The sequence below is a fragment of the Staurois parvus genome, unplaced genomic scaffold (assembly GCF_062004578.1).
Source record: "Staurois parvus isolate SC_StPar_1 unplaced genomic scaffold, SC_StPar_1.0 ptg000114l, whole genome shotgun sequence".
Lineage (NCBI taxonomy): Eukaryota > Metazoa > Chordata > Amphibia > Anura > Ranidae > Staurois > Staurois parvus.
The window spans coordinates 5,619,280-5,643,853 of NW_028317910.1; the positions used below are offsets into that span (position 1 = coordinate 5,619,280).

At 41.6% G+C, this 24,574-nt stretch overlaps 1 protein-coding gene across 19 annotated transcripts in view; it reads left to right on the forward strand.

The window, feature by feature from the left end:
• Nucleotides 1–24,574, forward strand: part of WNK1 (WNK lysine deficient protein kinase 1) — a 239,269-nt gene that overhangs the window by 85,534 nt on the left and 129,161 nt on the right. For 18 of the 19 annotated variants that reach the window (XM_089671781.1, XM_089671780.1, XM_089671783.1 and 15 more), the window contains exons 2-4: nucleotides 1,796–1,968; nucleotides 11,818–12,038; nucleotides 13,552–13,709. In XM_089671781.1, the coding sequence (XP_089527907.1) occupies nucleotides 1,796–1,968; nucleotides 11,818–12,038; nucleotides 13,552–13,709 (552 nt within the window). Of the gene's footprint in view, nucleotides 1–1,795; nucleotides 1,969–11,817; nucleotides 12,039–13,453; nucleotides 13,480–13,551; nucleotides 13,710–24,574 lie in introns of those variants that run through there. The other variant, XM_089671788.1, reaches the window with a different exon arrangement.

The window sequence follows — 24,574 nt, forward strand, 5'->3', positions numbered from 1 at the left end:
TTTCTCAGATGTCTGTATTAAATTACAACTCCTATACCTGTAACTGGAGAATAATATAAAAGGCATCTGGGGAAAAAGGGGAATTCATATACTAAATACTATTACAGGTATTCAATTTCTCCAGTTATAAGAATACATTTTCACTGGTGATGCACTTTATGATTTTGTAATTAAAGTAAGCCAGTTCCTTGACAGGTTTGCTTTAACCATTTGCCTACTGGGCACTTTTACCCACTTCGTGCCCAGGCCAATTTTTCAGTTTTCAGTGCTGTCACACTTTGAATGACAATTGCGTGGTCATGCAACATTGTACCCATATGAAATTATAATTTTTTTCACCCGAATAGAGCTTTCTTTTGGTGATATTTAATCGTTTTTTATTTTTGGCACTATAAACAAAAACAAAATAAAAAAAAAAGTTTTCTTTGTTTCTATTATAAAATTTTGCAATAAGGTAATTTTTCTCCTCCACTGATGTGCACTGATAGGCAGCACTGATGAGGTGGCATGGATAGGCAGCACTGATGAGGTGGCATGGATAGGCAGCACTGATGAGCGACGCTGACTGGTGGCACTGGTGGGCACCAATGATCGGTGCCCTGATGATTGGTGCAGATGTATTCTGTATCATTTGACGGTTATTGACAGTACTTTCCTCACTCTGTGACAGCGTGAGGAAAGTGCTGCCGATAACCGGCAACTGTAGTTACATTGTGATCTGCTTTGTCATTGGACACAGCTGATCATGCGGTAAAAGGCGGCTGTGATTGGACACTACGATCACAGAGAGTGCCGGGTACGCGCCTTTGGGGGCACACGGGAAGGCGCGGTCTTGGAGGACGTCATATGATGCCCTCCCAGAACGGGACAACTGCGCTGTAGCTGTCATTCGACTATAGTGCGGTTGGCAAGTGTTTAACGGTGTGCTTGCTGGTTCCCACGAGTCAGGTAGCCAATCACCTAAGGCTACTTCACACTTGTTACCACATTTGCAGTGCGTTTTTTACAGGACATGTGATTCAAAACTGCACCTAAAACGCAGAAAAATGCTTTTTTTGTGTGGTGTTTTCCATTTATTTCAAAGGGGAGGTCTTTACCACTTCAAACCTGCACCAAAGATGCAGCAAACAGGATTTAAAAAAAACGCACTAGATCCACAACAAGCCAGTGTGAAGAGTTCCATAGGAATACATGGTCACACGATTTTCTTCACTTTTTTTTTTTTTACGCAAAAGCGGAATAAAAAAACCAGATGAGTGTGAAAGCAGCCTCAAACTTTCAAGCCATGAAAATATTCAGACTCGTGTAGGCAGCCTTTCACTTATACTGAAATGAAACATGGGATGCAGTAGATCTGTAGAGTTCTTTGGTTTCAGGAGTAGAGGTCAATTCCAGGACAAGATTCAAATCTCAATTCTTCTCATCTACATTTCTTTTGTTGGATGGGATTCAGCTTCTGCTTATGAAGGAACTCTCTTCAGCTGGTGAGAGTGCTCATTTTACCCATTGAGGAAAATATGTCGATTATGTCACAGCTGCATCCATTTTGCTGTGTTCAGTGAAATTATTTATTACAGGTACTTGTATAGCTTCATCAGTTTACGCAGCGCTTTACATTTTTATTATACATTCACATCAGTCCCTGCCCTCAAGGAGCTTACAATCTAAGGTCCTTAACCCACATTCATACTTATACATACTAGGGCCAATTTAGACAGGAGCCAGTTAACTTGCCAGCATGTGTTTGGAGTGAAACAAACATACGATTATTAATGTATAATATTTCTTTCGACAGGATCGCAAACTGTCCAAATCAGAGCGCCAGAGGTTCAAAGAGGAAGCCGGCATGCTCAAAGGGCTTCAGCACCCTAACATTGTCCGTTTCTATGATTCTTGGGAGTCTACACTAAAAGGCAAGAAGTGCATAGTGTTGGTGACCGAGCTGATGACTTCAGGCACACTGAAAACGTAAGTTCTGCAGTGTACACTTTTCTTCTTTTCTTTCAACAGTTATTCATGTACAGATGATGTGGGTGTTCAGTTCTGTTTCTGCAAATATTCCCTAATGGTCAGCAAGTGCAACAACACATTATGTGACTAATGGGAAGGCTGGGTAGATGGCCAGGGAAAAGTCCAACTTTTATAGGAAATATCAGCATTTGCGTATAAATGCAGCTTGCTATATCTTTGGATCTTCCAAAGGCTTTGATAACCAGTTTTAATCAAATACACAAATCTGTGTACCTGCTGGGATTATTACAGCTTCTGCAGTGTATACCCCATTGGTCTAAGAATTTAACCTTCCGCTGTATTTCAAGAAAAGGAACTTACAGGTACATCAAAATTCCTATTCTTTGAAATCACAGTAACATATTAAAAATTTGATTTTAGGCCCCTTCCACAAGGGGTTGACTGTATTGGAGTCTGCTTGCTCAGCGGCGGATCGGTCCGCTGATCCCCCGCTGAGCAAGCAGATGACTGGCCCATGTCCGTTCCTCTTAAAGTGTTACTAAACCCACAACAGTAAAAATCAGTCTGTATATGCAGTAAAGCATGCTTGTTATACTCACTGTGGAACCGAAGGGATTAATCCGCCGCATTACACGAAAAGGCAGTTTGACCCTGTCTTCCCTGGTCCTCTTCTTCTTCCACAGACACCAATCCATCTGCTGATAGTACAGAGCCCTAGGAGACAGTCTGCACATGCTCGGTTTGGTGTGTATTGCAAGAGTTTTTTTTTTTTTCCTTGGGTCTAGGCATCGGCATCTTAACTGTAGGCAGCTGACACTTGACACCTTGAGGCTTCACAGCTTTCTGCCCACTGCGCAAATGCCCGTGAATTGTTCCCGCAGCCTCCTGGGCCCTGTGATGTGTCCCAAGGGGCTGCAGGGAAGGAGGGGGAAGAGGTGGGTGGGAAAGAAAAGCAGAATTTTTGAAAATGCCCTTATGGGTGGATATCAGTCTCAAAGAATGCAATTCCCAGGTGGACTACATTTGCATGCAGATCACCCCACCCTAGATAGTGCCCACTTGTAATCCTGAGTCTTCATGGTTGAAAGAACTGAAAATCAATGAATGAAAGGGGCTGGGGGGTAGGCTAAATGTCCTCCACTAAGGAGATGAGTTGGGCTTTATCAGGGTTGCTGCAGCTTCTAGTGCACATTGTGAGAAGCTCAGTGTGCAGTGAAATCATGGTAAGCAAATTTTTACAGGAGAGGAGCAGCCTGTACAGTTGTGCAAGATTAATGGAAAGGCTGGAATTTAGCTCTATGTAGAAATTTTTTGGACTTGGTTATATCCTAATCCTTTTTTTGATGTTGGCGTGCTGTTTGAAAGCAATTTTCACACAGAGGAAATTTCCACTCTTTGACGAGTTGGTTACACTGATGGGGCGGGGATGTGATTATTCCTTTCAAATCTGGGACAGATTTTGTGCTTGTGGAGTATGTAATTGTGTTGGCTCAACATAATCTTCACAAATCACAAACATACTCTGTGCATGTAAATAGCAGCAAGGAATTATCAGATCTTCAGTGAATCTGCTGTTACAGTTTTGCCCCCTGACTTCTTTTGTCTAAATTTCATAAATTCTTCTGCCTTGCCTTTAAACACATGAAACCGTAAATAAGTAAATTCCTGAGCGGGGTTCTGTGAGGCAAGATCCAATTTCTTCCTTAGGGGTGTCAGTCTGGGGCAGCAGGAAGTTTGGAAGGAAGTGGGTGGGTTTCAGCTTGTGCTTTTGTGCATCTGAGGTCTGCACACAGGGAAGGAATGCTGAGAATTTGGGACAGTAAGCTTGCTCCATTGTCAGTTCATCCATCATCTCTTCACTGTGTGCTGAATTGCCACAGGCTCCCTCTGCTGGCAGGTCCTAGTAAATGTGAAGTTTCCAGACAATCAAAGAATACCCCGCAGATTGAGAATTTCCCAAGATGTTCAACAGGGTAATTTCACTAAAACATGGAAAACATGTGGCCAACAAGGTGGCAACCCCCTTATTACTTGTATTAGAATTGTTTATCTTGTTGACAAGTGACAATTTCCCTCATGGCATTCGGAGCATTTTGATCTCAGGCCTACATACGATAACAATTCACTAAGCTTTAGGGTACATGCACTGGGATGTTTGCAGGTGTAAATGTCCCCTAGCTTAAAATTCCTGAAACTTCTGGGTTCCAGAAATATATCATACGTGTTCACACAGGTAGATGTCAAAGATCTATGATGTTTACAATCGCATACAACTATTCACTTACCTGGCTGCTGTGCACATTGCCTGCTGCACAGAGGACACTGGGAATATTCCGCTAAAGTACATTTGCTCTTGCACATGTGCATGTATCAGTGGAGCTATGGTCAAAATTAATATGAAATATGATGCAGCTTGTCAATAAAAAGCAGATTTAAACTCGCTGATATATAAAGGTTTCCCAAAACTGTTACGTTTAAGGCATACCATGAATAATTGTTAAGCTGACCATAGATGATTCAACGGCTGAATGAAAATAGGAAAAACATTATCAGAGCCTCAATCCACACAAGTGAGGTAAATGGAGGAATCCTCCTCACCAGCACATTGTATTCTGTCAGTGGCACACTCCACAGTCAGAATTCACTGATCAGTGGCTGCAGCTGCTGATCGACAAAGGTCTAACAATCAACTGCTGACAAACAGAAATGGCTACACATGGACTGCTGTCCGTGCTGAACTGGTTGAATTCTGACCCATCTATGGCCAGCATGCAAGTTACTACTAGTGTTCTTATGTTTGTTCTTAACCAAACTTACAATCCATCAAATGGCTGTTGTCAGCGCTGATCACATGTGCAGTATCATGGTAACTGCAGATTAGAGCTTAAGATAGCAGCTTCCTTTATTAAGCAAGGCATGGGGGTTTATACTGGAGCAGTCCACCCCCAGAAACCTAATTTTTTCACCTATTGATCCTGCTAGTAAATGTTGTTTTTTTTTATTTCTTTTAACAGGCTAAGCTGCCAGCAAAAAAGACAGTTGAAGAATTTCAGCAAACCATTTAAAGTTAGCCTCCCTGTCCCTGCCCCATGTGAAGGCCTTGTATGCATCCCCATGCAGGCATGTCCCATAGCTATGGGACTACCTGCATGGGGATGCACTGAACATTTGTGTATCCCCATCCAGGTATACACAAACCTTACACAGGGCACAGATGCACATGCCTCGTAAACCCACGCAGTCCGCTAGCAGAAATATTTAAATTGCAATATGGACAAAATAAAAAGTGGCATGTATGATTCAGTCTGTCATTAGCCTTAACACAGCAGTCTTTGTATTTCTGAGTCCCCCTGTAAGTTTTACTGGGTTGATTTGTCTAGTAAGTCTGTTCTTCAATGTCGTTTTAACAGCCCAAGCTGTGCAGCAAAGGCGGCAGTTAGAAGGATGAGACAAACCATTAAACAATGACAGGTGCTTACAGGAGTCCGCTATTATTTATGTAAAATCTTTATCCCAAAAGGAAAAGAAAAACTATTGCTTAACTTAAAGGACAACTATATTTAACTTCACAGACCAATCAGGATCAGCTTATTGCCTAGTCTTTGCCGATTTTATTTATAATAATATATGGTCCAAATATACCATTGTGTCAGACTAGTTGATTTAGTACAATGAGCTACGCTTCTGTATGGGTACTGTGATAATAGAGAATCTGTATCTATTAATAGATTTGGTTTTACTTGGAGCATATAGGCATTTCTCAATCTGCCTTCAGCTGTCCATTCTCTGTATTGGAGCCACCCTCACAGATATTACAAAGCAGTTGTTATGAATGTCCTTTTTCAGTGTTCCCTTTCTATATGTTTTTTGACTTGGTTCCACAGTGATGTGAGTTAGTTAACTCTCGGTTCTCACGAGCTGTGGATCCCCATATAAAGCTACTTTATAATGTGCATTCAGCTAGCTTTGAAACAGTAGTGGGTACAGTTTGGCTTACAGGCTTGCCTTTGAAGCTAACAAATTGCAATAAATGTGATTTCTTGGTAGGCAGCCCAATGACTTCACCCAGTTGTCTGTCTGAGGTCTGCGTGCCAGCTGATGCCATGTTTGGGCAGCACCCATTTGTAATATTTGTTATACACTTTTATGTTCTCATAGTCCTCCAATATAGCTCAACAATTTTGAAATAAAACCCAACTCCTGGTTACCAGTTCTAATATTTTTCTCTGCCTATTGCATTTAAATACTTTCCTGCCGGCCTGTAACAGATATACTGCTACAGGGCAGCAGGGGTGCGCAAAATCACGTATCAATACATGGTTTTGCATTTTGCATGGTGCGCGAGCCCTACCCGTGCCGCTGTTTGCGGCCTCGGCTGTCAATCACTGGGTCCTGGTTGGTGATTACTCGCCAGCACCCAAGGAGCATTACCGACGGAGAGAGGGAACTGTATGTAAACAATACAGTTCTCTCACCTTTAAGCTTCTGCACACACTGCTTTGCAGGGCCATGCAAAGCAGTGTGCTTACAGTTGAAAGCACAGACAAAGCCCGCTGTAAAACTGCACACCTTTAACCCTTTGCCCCACATGTAACCCCTTCCTGCCCAGTGCCATTAGTACTATTGTCACTGGGGATGTCAGTGCCACCAAGTCAGTTCTGCTCAGTGTCAGAAGGCCTGCCACAGTCCCGCTTTAAGTCACTGATCGCCGCCATTACTAGTGAGAAAAAAAACCCCCAGTATATATACCGCCATTTGTAAACGCTATAACTTTCACATAAACCAATTTATTTACACGTATTGGGATTTTTTTTTTCTTTACGCAAAGACATGTCGCAGAATACATTTTGGCAGAAAATGACTAAATTTGATTTAAAAAAAATAAAAAATGTACTGGACGTGCTTAACCGCTTAAGGACCACTCTATAGTACATTTACTGCTACTAGACGGCCCCGGTGCGCAGGATCATGTGTATATATACGTGATTCTGCATTTCCGGGTAGAGGGTGCGCGTGGCATGGATCGTGGCCCCGGATGTCAGTCACCGGGTCCTGGCTGGTGAATACTGGTGATCGACAGGGAGGATGGCTGCATTGTTTACCAACAGCCCTCCACTCTGTTAGTTTGGGCGCACTGCTCTGGATGGCTGTCAGATACATCCAATGCAGTGTGCTTACAGTAGAGCACCCCCTCGTAAAACTCTCCCTTCACACAGTTAACCTTTTGATCGCCCCTCATGTTAACCCATTCCTGCTCAGTGCCATTAGTACAGTGGCAGTGATTTTTTTTTTTTTAGCACTGATCACTGTATTGGTGTCACTGGGGATGTCAGTGACACCAAGTCAGTTCCCCCCCAGTATCAGCATGCCCATCGCAGTCGCGCCATAGGTCTCTGATCGCTACCATTATTAGTATATAAAAATAAAATTACAGTATCTACACCGCCATTTGTAAACACTATAACTTTCACGTAAACCAGTTAATTTACACGTACAGGCATACCTCGGTTTACAGATTTATTTTGTTCTGCCGGTACTTTTCGTATAGCGAAATATGCATAAACCAAAATGCCGTTTCCCATAGGAATGCATTGAAAACCAATTAATCCATTCCGTAGGTCAGAAAAAAGTAAACGCTACTAAAATACCACATGAGTTGTTATATCAAGTCATTATTAATATTATTATTATAATACAGTATTTATAAAGCGCCAATAGTTCGCTCAGCGCTGTACATTACAAAGGGGGACAGAACATGTGACAGAACAATACCAATACAATGCAAACCATGAGGGGATTGAGGGCCCTGCTCTTTGGAGGTTACAATCTAGGAGGGAGGGGATGGTGGTACAGGAGGAGAAAGATGGGGGGGATGGAGTGGTAGGAGGAGTGGAGGAGGTCGGCAAGTTAGCAGGGGGTGGGGTAAGCTTACCTGAAGAGATGGGTTTTCAGGGTGTGCCTAAAAGAGAGGAGAGTAGGTCATAATCTGATGGGTTGAGGCAGGGAATTCCAGAGGATGGATGACACCCTGGAAAAGTCCTGGAGGCGGGCATGGGAGGAGAAGACCAGGGAACTAGAGAGGAGGTGGTCTTGTGAGGAGCGGAGTGTGCGTGCGGGGCGGTACTTGGATATTAGGTCAGTGATGTAGTTAGGGGCAGTATGGTGGACGGCTTTGTACGTCAGTGTTAGGATTTTGAATTTGATCCGTTGAACAATCGGAAGCCAGTGGAGGGATTGGCAGAGGGGGATGGCGGAAACGGAACGGTTGGAAAGGTGAATGAGTCTGGCAGCCGTATTCAGGATCGACTGAAGCGGGGATAGCCAGCGGCGAGGCAGGCCAGTGAGGAGGGAGTTGCAGTAGTCGAGTCGTGATATGATGAGGGAGTGGGTGAGCTGTTTAGTGGTTTCTGGGGTTAGGAACGCGCATATTTTGGCGATGTTGCGGAGGTGGAGTCTGCACGAGTTTGTTAAAGATTGGACTTGGGGCTTGAAGGATAGGTTGGAGTCCAGAATGACACCAAGTACTCTGGCCTGCGGGGCAGGTTTCATGGTGGCGTTGTTGGATGTGATGGAGAAGTCAATGGGGGGTGGTGTCCAGGCTGGGGGGAAGACAAGAAACTCGGTTTTGGAGAGGTTCAGTTTAAGGAAGTGGAGCGACATCCAGTCTATGTCGCTCAGTAGGTGATTCGGGCAGAGACTGAAGGGGTGAGGTGGGGAGTTGAGAGATAGATTTGTGTGTCGTCGGCATAGAGGTGGTAGTTGAAGCCGTGAGAGTGTATGAGTTGGCCAAGGGAGGAGGTGTAGATGGAGAAGAGAAGGGGCCCAAGGACAGAGCCTTGAGGGACCCCAACAGAGAGGGGAAGTGAGGGGGAGGTGGTAGCATTATAGGTAATGCTGAAAGAGCGTTGTGACAGGTAGGATGAGAGCCAGGAGAGAGCAGAATCTCTGAGGCCGAGGGAGTGTAGTTTTTTGAGGAGGAGGGGGTGGTCGACTGTGTCGAAGGCCGCAGAGAGGTCAAGGAGTAGGAGCACTGAGTAGTGGCCATTAGCTTTGGCGGTTAGCAGGTCGTTGGAGAGTTTAAGTAAGGCAGTTTCAGTGGAGTGTAGGGGACGGAAGCCGGACTGTAGGGGATCGAGCAGGTGGTTGTCGTTGAGGTGAGAGCATAGGCGGGTGTAGACTAGGCGCTCGAGGAGTTTAAATGTAAATAGGAGCAGGGAGATGGGTCTGAGGTTGTTTGGGTCATTGGGGTCCAGGGAGGGCTTTTTAAGTATGGGGGTGATTTGTGCATGTTTCAGGGGGGAGGGGAAAGTGCCGGAGGAGAGGGAGAGATTGAAGATGTGTGTGAGGGAACGTAGGATGGAGGGGGAGAGAGGGAGGTCGTAGGAGTTGTGAGGGGATAGGGTCGAGGGGGCAGGTGGTGAGGCGGGCATCAGAGAGGATGCAGTATTTTAGTAGTGACAACCATTTGTTAATGTTTGAACTGTCAGTGAGGTTCCTTACTGACAGCTGAATATAAAAGAATTGCCGGCAATTAAAAAAATAATTAAAAAAAAAAAACCTGCGTGGGGTCCTCCCCCCATCCATACCAAGCCCCTTCTGGTCTGGTATGGATTTTGAGGGGAACTCCCATGCAAAAAAACAACAAAATCCATACCAGACCCTTATCTGAGCATGCAGCCCGGCAGGTCAAGAAATGGGAGGGTTTGGGGAACGAGCTCCCTCCTGAACCATACCAGGCAAGGGACAAGGGCCTCTTCCCCACAACCCTGGTCGGTGGTTGTGGGGGTCTGTGGGCAGGGGGTTTATCGGAATCTGGAAGCCCTCTTTGACAAGGGGGCCCCCAGATCCCAGTACCCACCCTATGTGAATGAGTATGGGGTACATGGTCCCGCTACTCATTCACAAAAAAATAGTGTAGTGTGAATAAAGGTCACGGTCCTTGCCAAGTTATTAAAAAAAACTAAAAAAGAATGTCTCCCTGCAGTAGATTCAATGTCAAACACGTTGGGGGGGGGCGCTCTCTCGTCCGTCAACCCCTTTTCCTGACCTGCTGAACTGCATTCTCGGATAAGGGTCCACTATGGGGGGGGGGGGGGGGGGGGGTTTGTTAATTTTGGGCGTGGGGATTAAAAAACCTCCATAGGTGATGCTTTAAAAATGTCTACAGGTTAGCAGTGTAATGTTACAGAGGATGTCTAGTGTGAGAATTATTGCTCTTGCTCTGACGTTCGTAGCGATACCGCACGTGTGTGGTTTGAATGCCATTTTCATATGTGGGCATGGCCTACGTGTGCGCTCACCACTACGTGCAAGCACAGGGGCATTTTAGACTTTTTTTTTTTATTATTTATTTATTTTGCACTGTCTATGTTTTAATCACTTTTATTGTAACAAGAAATGCATGCATCCCTTGTGATAGAATAATTAGTGACCTGTCCTCTTTATGGAGAGATATGGGGTAAATAAGACCCCATATCTCTCCTCTGCAATGTAAAGCATTTGATCAAAAAAAAAAGCATTGATGTAGTGCTTTTAAAAAAAAAATAAAAAAAAACTTCCAGAACCGAAAGTGACCACTCCGGTCCTCCCAGGGTATAGAGATGAGTGGAGGCCATCTTTCCTTCACTTATCTCTATGCCCAGCGCCAGGATCGTTTCATGGTTTATCAGGTAAGGCTGAGAACTACCAAGCGGCGGCGAGGGGCAGGGTTTTTTCGGCACCTGTATCGGTGCTTTTTTTTTTTTTCACTTCGGCCGAAACGTTTCAGCCACCGAAATTTCGGTGCATCCCTAGTCAAAAGCACATCATGAAAGAACAGCACTGTCCAATCCACACTGACTGTCCACAATGGGGACCCTGGACTTCCAACAGGCTAACGAGTTTTGAGAACTTGCCTCTTCCTCAGCTGACATTATTGTCACTTGTGAGAATAATACCGATCGCTTTTATCAATGTTTTTTAAGGTAATGCACTAGGCATTAGGTGCGCCCTCTGTTTTGTTTTGGACTTCCCTGGTCCTTTGAGGGCAGCAAGGCATGCATGTTCCAGGACATTCGATGTGGTTGTAGCCTATGTTGTGTCCATCCCCAAGCGCAGGAGTATTTGGTTTTCCTTTCTCCAGTGAGCACAGAGTACTGACTGATTAGTCACCGCTCTGTGCTCAAAGCGGAACGGAGGACTGAGCGATCAGCAATCCTTGATCGCTTAGTTCTCTGTATAGAGCTGGCAGGGAACAGAAGCATCATCAGATCGATGCTGCATCAGTCAAGGTGAGTATCACACACTTATTTTAATAAAATAACTCCTACCTCTCATAGAATACCTATATACAAGATGAGGAACTCGCACAGCTGATATTTATAGTGCCTGTAAATCTTGTCCCTTACCAGAGTATAAATGCATTAAGAGTGACTTGATAGTCATGTGGGCTGCACAGATAAGAAAAAGGAGGAAATTGACAACTTTGAAGAGTGTGAAAGTGATGCATGCTCAGTAGAGGACACCAGCAGGTCTACACAATTTTAGGCTGCAGGGCACAGAAGATGGGACCGCTGCAGGCAGGATCAACCAGGTATATTTCACTCTACACAAAATGAATGCTTTAGTGGCTTTGTGAATATTCACGCTTTTATATAGCATGTAATGGGAGTTTTTATAGTCTGAGTTTAAAGACACTGTAAGTAAACCCTTTAATTGTATATTTTGTAGACCAACATTTTTAAGTTTATAGGAGAAGTTCATTGTTGGAGTTTAGATTAACTTTGGTGTTATTTGTTGGAGATGATGATTTTTTTTTTTTTTTTTTTTAATCATATACTGAAGTCTTGCTATATGTTTTTTCCTCAGGTATCTGAAGAGGTTTAAAGTGATGAAACTGAAAGTTCTCCGTAGCTGGTGTCGTCAGATCCTCAAAGGACTTCAATTCCTTCATACACGAACTCCTCCCATCATCCACCGAGACCTAAAGTGTGACAATATCTTCATTACTGGCCCTACAGGCTCTGTGAAGATAGGAGACCTGGGCCTAGCCACGCTGAAGAGGGCATCATTTGCCAAGAGTGTCATAGGTAGGTCTGTGCAAATCCTTTCCTATGGTTTATTGTTTGGGGGTCTTTGTTTACTCCTGCCCTGAGCATCCCTTACAATTTTTTTTTTTTTTTTTTTTTTACCATCAAATAGGTTTTTAGTCAGAGACTGATGGTGTTAATGTTCTGCTCTACTTTTCATATTTACTTTGTCTGCTTTGTTTTGTGGAAGGCAGGGCTGGTAATAACCCCTTTCAGCTTCAAGTCACAGTGGGAATTGAGACAGTTTTTGGTAACGTTGTTTACTAAAACCCGCTCAGAATCTTTGCCTAGTGAGTTTCTTCTACGCAAACGCATGAGCAGCAGAGGGTGCCAGGAGGTCCGTATCTCTTGCACATTGCCTGGACTAAACACAATCTACACATACTGCCTTTTTATTTGAAAAAAAAAAACAAAACAAAAAACAAAACAAACAAACCCCACACTTTCCAAACTAATTCCGATTCCCACAGACATTCTGGGCTTAAAGTGGATTTACTTGGTTCAGTCTTCAATTTAATGGATGAGGTGATCTAAAACATCTACTTTTGTTAGAATGTATACATTCTGATTCTCAAGTTACCACAGTTGGTCATCTGTGTAGGTTGCATTTCTTGCTTACAAGCCGATCCTCATTTTTAGAGCAGCTGCTAACTTTCTTTTCCAGGTAGTCTGAAAACCATGCTCTGAAATGTTTCCCCCCCCTAAAGCTTTTAGAAAAAGCCCCCTTCCATCTATAAGACATAGGAAGCAGCAGCACCCTCGGTTTATACAGCTCATCCTGACTACTTCTCTGTATTTCTGAGTGTTTTTCTGCCTGTAGGCCATGGCTCACCATGTTGGCTGCAGTAGGCCATTTGTGTGTACTGCAGTTCACACCGTAAGTATGTGAAGAGAAGGTATCTGGTGAGTGGGCTTTTGCAGAAAACCATTTGAATTTCCATGAATTGTGCTAACTGGACTCGTGGCAGTTTTCCATTGCAAGGTTTCAACCCCTTCCTTCAGCCCATCCAGGTGAATGGAAAGTTTGTGCATCAAGCTAGTCTGACTAACTAGTTCTTCTTCCAAACAGCAGGTGGCAGTATCGCCTTCCAGGTATGTGCAGTTCTAGAATGAGCCTTTTTTTTTGTATTGCGGTTTTGTAGATGCTGTAGCAGGTAACAGGCAAGACAGCTCATTGCATCTATCCATTTACTTGGCGATGGAAGAAAATGATAAATTCAGCATATTCAATGAAGGACATAATAGTTTTGCTATCTTTAATTTTAGCTCTGATATATTCTGCATCCAGTTTACTCCAACTTCCCTCAAGTCCGAGGCCTTGCAATGGAAGACTTTTTAATCACGTTTTCTTTACAGTCTGACTAAGAAGCTCTCCTCCTCTTTTTTTTTCTTTGCCCCCGCTCTCTGTCTCACAGGTCACCCGCCCCCGAACTCTGTCGCGGTGAGTAGCGCCTCCAGCATCCTGCTCGATATCAGCAAATTTAGAGTCTCTGAACCGTTCTTTTAATTTAAGGTACCCCTGAGTTCATGGCGCCTGAGATGTATGAGGAGAAATACGATGAATCGGTAGACGTGTATGCTTTTGGGATGTGCATGCTTGAGATGGCCACCTCTGAATACCCTTACTCCGAGTGCCAAAATGCTGCGCAGATCTACCGCCGTGTCACAAGTGTAAGTGTCCTTTCACTGCCTCTGCCACATCGACAGTCTCACTGAATGGTTTGTAAGACAAAAATTGAAGAAATAAATAATCCGAGATCTATTTTTAGTGTTCATTTGTGCGCTTATTCTCATACTAAGTATATTGCATAAAAGCAATGTATATTGCTTTTTTTTTTTTTGTTTTTTTTTCTCTTCTTGGAACAACCAAGTACAGGTAATAACATACATGTCATGCATTTTTTTTCTTCACCCTTTTGTTACACGCTGAGTATTATGAAATTGACACTGACATTCCATATATCAAACTTTAACTCGTTGTTTTGACACATTTTGCTTCGTTGGTTATTTTCGTTTGATTATAGCATCATGGTAATAGCTGAAAACAGATTTATAGAAGTGCTATTTAGTCTGCTTATTCCATGGCATTACAGACTATGAAGGGACTTGTCCTGCAGGATGTGTGCCTTATTTGTGTTGTCTGTTTAGTTCGATGTACTACACCCTTATCTGATCGATTCATGAATTCTCCAGTAGGTAGCAACAGTTTCCTCACTGCTTTCTTTGTCTATTTATAGGCTGCTTTCTCTGTTAAGAGGAAGTAGTGGCATTGCCAGTTAACAGAAAGATATCACACCGCTCCTGTTTCCATGCACGTGCACACACGCTCTGTTGCCTGTATAGTTACACGATAGAAATGACATCACATAGACATGAGATGGGTGCTGGAAGAACCTCCATGCCCACAAGGTTATTTTGTGGTCATCTTGGTAATCTTGGCCTGGAAATCCTCTCCAGCTATTTCCCTCGAAATTGGCTGATCAGAGCACGGCTGCATAAACCTACAATGATTTCTAAATTTGACATGGACTATCAAGGAGTGGCTGATAATCACATCATAGCTGTGCGATAGTGATGAAATAACCCTCAGAGGTACAGTCTCTATATTAATGACAAATTTCCACTACTTGCAAAGCCAGATGAAACATTAGTGAATCTGTTTACTGTTGAAGCATTAAGATATTCTGGAAACAGCAGATGTAGTTAAGGTAAACCTCACTTTATGGCTACTTCTTTAAAGAGACAATAACCACAAATTAAAGCCATACTCCATTAAAAACAGGTGAAAAAGCAGTAATGGCCATCTTCACACTCCCATGCTTCATTTTGCGTCAGACATTTTGAGATGGATGGGGAAATCCAGTGGCTTAATTCCAACAGGGTGGTTGTACAGAAGTCCATCTATAGATTAACATCTGTTCAACCATAGTAGCCATACATGGATCGAAATTCAGCTGATCCCTGCTGAACTGACTGACTTTCAATCCATTTTTTCAATCCATGTTTAGCCAACTTAAGCTACAGCTGCTGCTCCTCTTCCAAATTAAGGCTTGCCCACAGTGCCCTGAAATAGGTTTCCCAAGGGGTAATCAAATAAGAAAAGAGAAAAAACGGTAAGCTCCTGGATTTTTTTTTTTACCAGGAAATAAAACAGGTCTGCAAGGTATCATCTCACATGCAGCAATACAGAACAATTACTGCATGTGAGATGCCCTGCAGACCTATTTCTTCCCTGGAAAAATACTGGAAACAGATCGGGAGTTTTTTTTTTTTCTTCAAATTCTTTAACAAAAAAAGGTAGTTTCCATAAGGGAGAGACATCAGTAGATGGTAATACATACACCATTGTGCAAAATACAATAGTATGCTTCAAATGAGTGAGACTCGTGATATAAAAAAGAAAGAACAAAGTCACAATCCATGTCCACCTGGCAAGCTACCTATGAAGTAGCAACCAGGGTAGAGTTAGTAACAACTCCCTAGCTGTAGACTACAGAAGGTGTAGATCCAGTCACAGAAGATAGATAGATGTATTTATATTCTTTTTTGTTTCTTTTTTTTTCCTTCCACACCCAGCTGGCTTTTTTCTCAGGAAACCTGTTGGAGGTTACTGTGGACATCCCAGAACAGAGAAGTGTAGGATGAACTTAGATGCACAGAAAGTGTAACCAAACTTCTTCCATTCTCTATAGAAATATCAGGACACAAATACGTACTCATTTTAATGTCCTCCTTGAGATCTTCTGTGTAAACGAAGTGTCATGAAACGATGGACAGCATTGTAACTAGCTGGTTGCTGGCCTGTGACATTGTAGTCAGCATTAGGTTCACACGTGACCCATATTCCATTCATTTATCCCTCAGGCTGCCATAAAATGTTAGTGTTGGTTAAACATTTACACAGATTCTTTATACAGAGCAGGAATAGAACCCTCAGTACCAGAGCATGTTGTTCACCTGCCTTCGTCAACCCACAGTTCTCATCTGCAAAGACACCAAAAAAACCACACACACACAAAATGTACTGTGTAGTTGAAGGAAAACTGGTAGGTTAAAGACTAAGTTCACCTTCTGGAGCACGTTGCGCTCATATTTAGGGTGTAACATGCTCCAGCACCTGTCTTTGCAAAGTGGTGTGACACTTTGGTAAATATCATTCATAGGTGGTGCTTCAAAAGACTTTACAGGTTGTAATTTTAGTGTGGACAAAAACAAACTGCCCCAAGAGTAGGCAAAGTGGTTACCATTGGTGACAAATATTCGCTGGGCTAAGGTATCACAAGAATAATCCTGAGTACAAAATCTAATAAACCAAACAATTTTATTACTGGGTATTAATTAAAACACCAACATGGATTCCAAACTGCTATGATCATGTTTGCAACAAATAAAGATCATGAATAGACAAAATGGACAAGTCAAACAAAAAATAAACGTCCGGACACATTTAATCACACATGGGTTACATACCGCAGCAAACCGCTGCTCATGAGGTAGATAATCACATTTAAGGTATCCCCCCTTCCAGAGGTTCACAATGTCCAGACGAAGCTACTCTACCTTTTAACAAAACGCGTTGATGTCACACGTCACATGACAATTCTTTAAACATGGGAACTCTGTGGTGATGGTGTCTCAGAAGGGTGTATGAAACAGATGGATACACTCGATATGCGTTAAACTTTAAGGAGCAGCTGCCATTTCAGCACATGGACCGGCTTGACATTGTGAACCTCTGGAAGCGTTTTGGACAAATGGAAGAGCGGTAATGTATGTGCAGCCTCCACTGGAAAGTAGTGAAGACCCTTAAAGACACAAGACCATTTTACGCTCTATGTACATTAGGTCTAGTCAAACCAGAAGAAATACGGAGTAAATAGGTCATGTAGTGTCAAACGATATTGACTACATCTCCCCAGTTTATGTTGTCCACACTCACTCCATACCTATAATATGTATTGTTGGACACTTGCTGCCTAATGACGCTGCTCAGTATTTATACGACCGTTCAACACCATATACGATTAATAGATGTCTCCTAGTATATGCCACGCTCCATATAAAGACTTTTGTAGTGAATGGAATTTATTTGATCCCACATGAGATACAATTATTCATTGGATGAACTTCCTCTTATAGACTACCACACTGATCCAATAGGACCCGGCCCCTAAGTTTAGCATGGCTCTAGAGGCCAGGATATTTTTGGTGTATTTAAAGCCACTCGAGTCCTTTTTGGAATATCAGGTCCTCCAGAATTCCTAGACATTGGAGGATATCATAAATGCGGTTTGCTGCGGTATGTAACCCGTGTGTGACTTTACATGCGTCTGGACATTTTTTTGTTTGTCTTGTCCTTTTTGTCTATTCAAGATCTTTTATTTGTTGCAATCACGATTAAAGCTGATTGGAATCCACGTTGGTGTTTTAATCAATACCCCGTAATAAAATTGTTTGGTTTATTATACTTTGTACTCAGGATTATTCTTGTGATACCTTAGCCCAGCGCATATTTGTCACCAATGGTAATCACTTTGCCTACTCTTGGGGCAGTTTGTTTTTGTCTAGATATTTTTTGGTTACGGTGATGACGCTTAATTTAAGTGGAATTGTGCAGGTATATTAACACTTTTCTTCCTCAAATCTTGTTTTTTTGAATGTCATTTTAGTGTGAACTGTAATTGATGGCCCTAGAATTATTGCTCCCATTCTGGCATGCGTGGTGATATTTAACATCTGTATCTCAGTCAGTTTGTGTGGGAGGGAAGGGGGTGATGTGTGGTTTAAATGTCTGACTGTAACTTCATTTATATTTTACATTTTCTTTTTTTTTTTTTCGCTAAACCTTATTGCTATTACATACGAGGCTGACAAGGCCCCTGATGTCTTCCCTGCCCTCCACTGAAGCTGGCTGGGGAAAGTAACAGCTGAAACTGGAATGCCGTTTCTGGGTATTTTTTTCAAGCTAGGGGCAGATATATATATATTTACCATAGTTTGTAGACTCTACTACATTTCTTTGGTAACAATAAACCAAGTCAGTGTTTGTTATTTAGTCTGTGTGAAAGATATAGACTACATTTATGAAGAAAGATTTTTATTTTCAAAATTTGATATCTGAAACCGTTAATGAAAAGCGTGTTTTTTTTCTTTTTCAAAATTTTCAGTATTTTTTTCATTTATATAGCAAAACACCCAGTGGTGATTAAGTACCACCAAATAAACTCTATTTGTGTGAAAAGCATTTTTTATATAAATTTCATTTTGAGTACAGTGTTGCATTTGCCAGTACAGTGAGCAATTGCCAGGTAAAATAATGCAGTGCTGAATTGCAAAAAGAATTCCATGGTCACGTAGGGGGCTGACCGATATTTGCAAAATTTTTGCAACCAAAGCCACAGTTTTATTGCGCTGAAACAGTATTGTGCTTGGTATTGAACTCTTGAGTGATTTCTGTTCCCATGTATACCTCCCCTAGCTAGTTTTTTCTGGGCAGCTGCCATTTTCTCTAGTATGATTGCCTACATTTTAAAATTATTTCCATGTCTATATTGTCTGAATTATGTATCTGAAGTAACTTGGTTAGAAAGTAGTGATTTATCCATCAAGGGGGAATTTTGTATTTCACTGTAGTCTCTCAGTATTCCTGCCGAGATTGCCACTCAAGGAGAAATCAATTAAGCACAGTCATTCCCTTTAAACTGTGTTATTATTTCATGTACATTCTTGAGACACTAAGAGAATGTTGATACATCTGGCCAGATTTCAAATACCAGGGCCATTTCCAGCATTGAATATTTCCTAACTGGAATTGTCCCTGGAGATCGGTCAGATGTGAACTGGTGCAGGTTATTCCCATTTTTGCATTTTAGCATTGCACAAGCCTTGCATATTTTATGTGACATGGAGATTTCTCTACAGGTAAACAGATTCTAGGAAAATTGTTTAATAGAAGACAAAGCTGTAATCACAGGAAGTCAGAAATATCTGACATAGTCGATGTACCCTTCAAATGGAGGTGGAATTTTACCTGTAGCTTGTACCTGCCTGTTGTACATTTTGTCCTGGAATGCCATAATTCTTCACATGAATTTTGGTCCTTTGTGTTCTTTATCAAGGGTAAGCTGGTATGTGCTTTTTGTTATAAAACTAAACTCCTTTGATGTGACAATTAGATTTTTAACTGCAGCCTGTCCCATCTTGCTGAAGATTAGGCACTACTGGAAAGCGTGGCTTTGTTATTAAAGGGACTTGAATATTGGAAATATTAGTGACTTGTATTTAAAGGTGCGTGCTCCAAATGTGTCATCCCCAGTCTGTGCTCACAATTTGGCAGGTGACTGGACTACAAGTGTGCAGTCCAGAAGTCCTGACATTGCGGAGTTCCTGCCTTCAGCTTATCTGCCTATTCACTGATCCTTCCACCCCTGCCCCCCCCCTGTTCTGAAGTACAACCCCAATTTCGTAAAAGTTGAGACACTGCAAAATCTACATAAAAATAGTGTTTTGCAAATCTCATAAACCCATATATTGCACAGCCATCCAGAGTAGTGTGATTACAGTGAAGCACACAGACACCGCCCCCTAGTAAAACACTCCTAGCACACAGTTAACCCTGTGATCGCCCCTCGTGTTAACCCCTTCCTTTTTTTTTCTTTTTTTTTTTTGCACTGATCACTGCATTGGTGTTACTGGGGATGTCAGTGACACCATGTCATTCCCCCCTCCCCCCAGTGTCAATGTCCACCGCAATACGTCACTGATTGCCGCCATTACTAGTTAAAATTAAAAAGAAAAAAATCCCAGTAAATATACCACAATTTGTAAACGCTATAACTTTCACATAAACCAATTCATTTACACGTATTGGGATTTTCTTTCCTTCTAGCAAAGTCATGTCGCAGAATACATTTTGGCCTAAATTTTGACACAATTTAGTGTTTTTTATATATTTTTATTTTTTTAAGTTTTTTATTTTTTTTACTGGATATGTTTAATAGCAAAAAGTCAAAAATATATTTTTTTTTCTCAAAATTGTTGGGTTTTTTTTTTTTTTTTTTTTTTTTATATATCGAAAAAAAAAAAAACTCTATAGATTTTACACAACTTCCCAACTTTTTTGGAATTGGAGTTGTATTTGAAGGGAGGCCAGGACCTGTAGAATAAAATGATGTAAACAGTTTTGAAGGTCTTGTGATAGTTATGCAAATTGTTATAAAAAATTTAGATTTTCTGTAAAAATGCACTAAAAACATGATTATTGCTCACAAACAAAATAACTTAAAAATTCATACTTAATGTAAAAGTTAAAACTGCATGGAGTTAGTAATAAAAACGTGTAAATTCTAAATTGTGCAATTTTGCTCAACAATGAGATGCAAAGGCATGCAATTTGAGCTACAGATGTGGAGGTTTGCTTCACACTGGTATTGTGGTAATGCCCAGTCTGCAGTGCTGTGTGTGCGCTGCTTTGGTGTGTGCTGCGTTACAATGTGTGGCAATACATTGTTGCACATAGAATTGAATGAATGTAATTCGAAAAATGAAAAATCCCCCACAAAATTAGGTGTTGCAATGCTGCACTTGTACACAAAGCGCACACATGTTATGTGCACCGTAATGCATGCCAACTGTAAATGGACCCTTAATGTGTTTGTGCACTGCATGCATTACCGCTATATTTTTAGCGCATGTGTATGTTGTGTGGCTGCTGGGAGATCTGAGCAGTGGGTAGGGAGGTTCAGTTCCACAATATTCCTTAGGTTGATAACAGCAGAAGAGTTTAAGGTTTAGTTCACACTTTGTGGTTTCTTGTATTCCAGCACACCTCTCTAACCTAAGGAAACCACAACACACAAGTAATGTCCCCTTTTTTCATTCACAATGCTGCATTTTCACACCACATGCATGAAGACCATTTTAACCATTTTGCTTTTGCTGAATGTACACAATTTTGGCATAGAAACCCAGAATATAAAAGAAAACATATAGTGCTTGACAGCGTAGTCAATGTGCATATAGTGCTTGATGGAGTACTTATGTTCTTGGCCCAAATTCAGAGGAATTGGATTTTTTTTCCTTTTTTCTCCCTGTCATATGATATTATGGAACAATTAACATTGATGCAAGTCACATGACTATGCTGCTGGTTTCTGTTGGTAGCCGTGCAAATTTCCTTATGAGAACAGAGTTGAGTGCTCAGTGTTGCTGCAAATGGCAATCAATTTGTCAGTGCTTTTGCTAAACTCGCTCTTATCCCAGATTAGAGACTTGTTAAAATGTTTTCCCTGATCCTCTGTGCAGGATTTGATTTGAACTGTCAGCCTTTTAGGTTCTTTTCCCGTGGGAGAGAGCTAAGTCATGTGATCCAATTTAATAGCATACACTGCAATCCCTTGTTTGAAGCATGATATGTTGGAAAGTTTGAACTTTTCTTAAAGGGTTAGTTGAAATTTACAGAAATAATGAAAAAGTGAACAAACACCCCTACACTCTCCCCCACCCTCAGACCCCGCTGTACTTGACTCTGTGGGTGATGAGCTATCAGTACCCACATAGCCAGTTTAGCAGTCCAGAGATTTGATATCTCTGTTGTTCTCCCTTTCTGCAGTACTTCCAGGTTTGAATAGAGCAATGCTCTGTTCTGGCACTTACCAATCAGAAATGCTCTGATCTGTCCCAAAAGCGCTGCAGAAAGATAGGAGAACAGGGATTTCAAATATCTGCACCGCTACACCACCTGCGTGGACACAGGACAGCTAATCACCCACAAAGGTTAGTTCAGTGGTGACTGGAGGTTGTAGGGTGTTCACTTTTTCACCTTTTCTGAAAACGAACTTCCCCTATTTGCTCATTTTTTATTTGTTAAATATACCATTAAAGTAAAACTAAAGTCATTTTTTTCCTATTTTAGGTAAAGGGAGGGTTATATAGTCTGTCAGTCCCCCCCATCGGTGACCCGTTTGGTAGATTTTCCTTCACTTTCTGTCCAATAGTCAAAACAGGAAGTGAGAGGAATTTCCTTTATAATGAAGGAATTCCTGGTCGTCACCAGGGTCACCAAATATAGTGTCTCCATATGATTTCCCATGCATCCCATTACTGACCTGGGGGCAACCCCCTTTTTTTTTTTTCTTTTTTTACCCTTTCAGTAACAGAAAACATGACAAATAGGGAGGGTGAACCTCCCTATTGGGGGCACAGCCAGCAGTAAAACCTGACTAATATCTCTTCACTCTATCAAAGACTAAACAAAAACTTTTGCCTTTAGTTGCACTTTAAAAGTGTTTTTGTTACATCTGTTTATTAATTGCATAAAATACTCCTGCAAAGAATCCAGTGGGCACACACACACACACCATTATGCCTTGGCTCTTTGTGAACTACAGGAACCCCCCCTTATATGGAGAAGCGAGGGGGAGGTTTTCAGATGTCGTAAACCACTTTATCTATACAGCTGCATTTTCATCCCAGGAAAAGTACAGTTAATAGTGTCACCCTAGGACAGTAAGTGTTACTGGCATGACCACCAGGTGAAAATTAAAGAAAAATGCAAAACCCCAAAAATTTTCGCTAATGCAGGCACCATGTCCATGGATTGGTAAAGTGCTATATATATATATATATATATATATATATAACGTTTTTGTTCTTGGGTTAGATATGCTTTAGAAAATTTCACACCTAAACTGCATTGGTTGAAAGTTGAATTAGGTTAAGTTGATGGTTATGAAAGAAATTGTATTTATTCTTGTACACAGCTCATAGTGCTCTTTGTTTCTGTTACAAGAATGACCTTTGTAAAGTTAATTTTGACAGGCTTTACTTTAACCTGATAGCTCCCCCACCCTTGTCACTACTCCCCCCACCCCCCAGTAAAATAAAAAAACAAAACAAAATAAAAAAAACCTAACCTAAATGCCCAAAACATTTTGCCTAAATCTGTGGTCATTTGGTACTTCTGGTCAAATGTCTTCACTGTAGAAGAGCAGGGTCCTTCATTGAGAATCACAAACACTTCCAATTGAATGTCTAATGGTGGTATCCTTTTAGGTTCCAGAAGACAGCAGCAGTATGAATATATCAAAGGCAGCTGGTTGGAATGGGCTTAGACTGCAGTCTTCATAGAGACTCTAAAATGTATAGCTACAAAGGCAAAAGCCATAAAAAATGTGAGATTCGTAACAATGTGATATAATAAAGCATAACCATTGATGTCAGAATTTTTTTTTTTTTAATATCAATAAAGAGAATTCATGGCTAGTTAGGTTTAATGGCTCTTCCAAATGAAGCATCAGTATGGACTGGCAGTCTCTGGCACTGTGCACCAAGATGGAGATCCATGAACCAGCGAGGCATCTCAATCTTATCTGATCAAAAAGATCAGGTTTCAAATTATGATGTGTTAACAGTTGGCCTTTGAATGGCACTGTCTGTGCCCCTTTATGTTTTATAGGTTATGTGACCTTCTCGTGACGCATGCAGCTTGTGTGGCATGCAGCTAAAATGGTCTCTGAGACAAGAACAAATGTTCAATGTCTAAACGCTTCTTCACTTGTTGAAATACTACAAAGCGATCCAGATACGATCAATCCCACAAAGCCTGTGTAGATGGTCTTTAGTGTTGTCAGTGGCATCAGTTTAAGACACTTCTAAGATAATTCAAAATTCATTGGCAGGTGCATTTGACCTGCAGTTGACCTCCTTCTGACCTGCATTAAGCAAGTTTTGCATCTCCATAAACTTGTATGAGAATGCAAAACCTGTTTTGAAGCAAACAGAAGCTTGTTGACATAGTCCTTAGGGTCAGATGATTGCAGCAATACATTAGTTATAACTCCACCTGTGAATTCACCCTAACCACTTGCTGACTTGCTCACAGTAACTGTACTGCAAGTGGGCGGCAGCTACAGGCTCAGCAACGTACCTGTGATTCACCCACAGTATGTCAACCGTAAGCAAATTCTCATAAATGAAAAGCCATTCGTGACAGTTAAAACTATTGCTTATAAAAGTGATCATTGCTGTTCTAAACCATAAACGTGTTAAAAAACAAATCCCTTCCCCCCCCCCAGAGTAGTACAGTGTTACTATGGTGACACTGAACTACTGTTGAAAGCGTGTTTAAAAAAAAAAAGTTAGAATTTTTTTTTTTAATGAATTATTTTTTTAAACATACTGTCACCAGTCAGTATCCCTGATAACTGACACACGAGTCATATGTAAGTAAATTAAAAAAGTGAAAATAAGTATTTAACCGCCTCTCGCGTGCCATGTAAGGAAATGACGGGCGGACAACGGTTATCTCGTTCTGGGAGGACGTCATATGTAGTTCTACCACTCTTAACTGCGAGGGGCGCAGTGATCTGTTGTGCACTTTGTCCCTGGGACACAGCGGATCACCGATCAGAGTACAGAACCGATCACATTGGCTCTGTCGTGATCAGCTGTGTCCAGTCACAACTGATCACATGTAAATAGGAACTGCCGGTTATCGGCAGTCCTCTCCTCACGCTGACAGCACGTGAGAGCCTGTA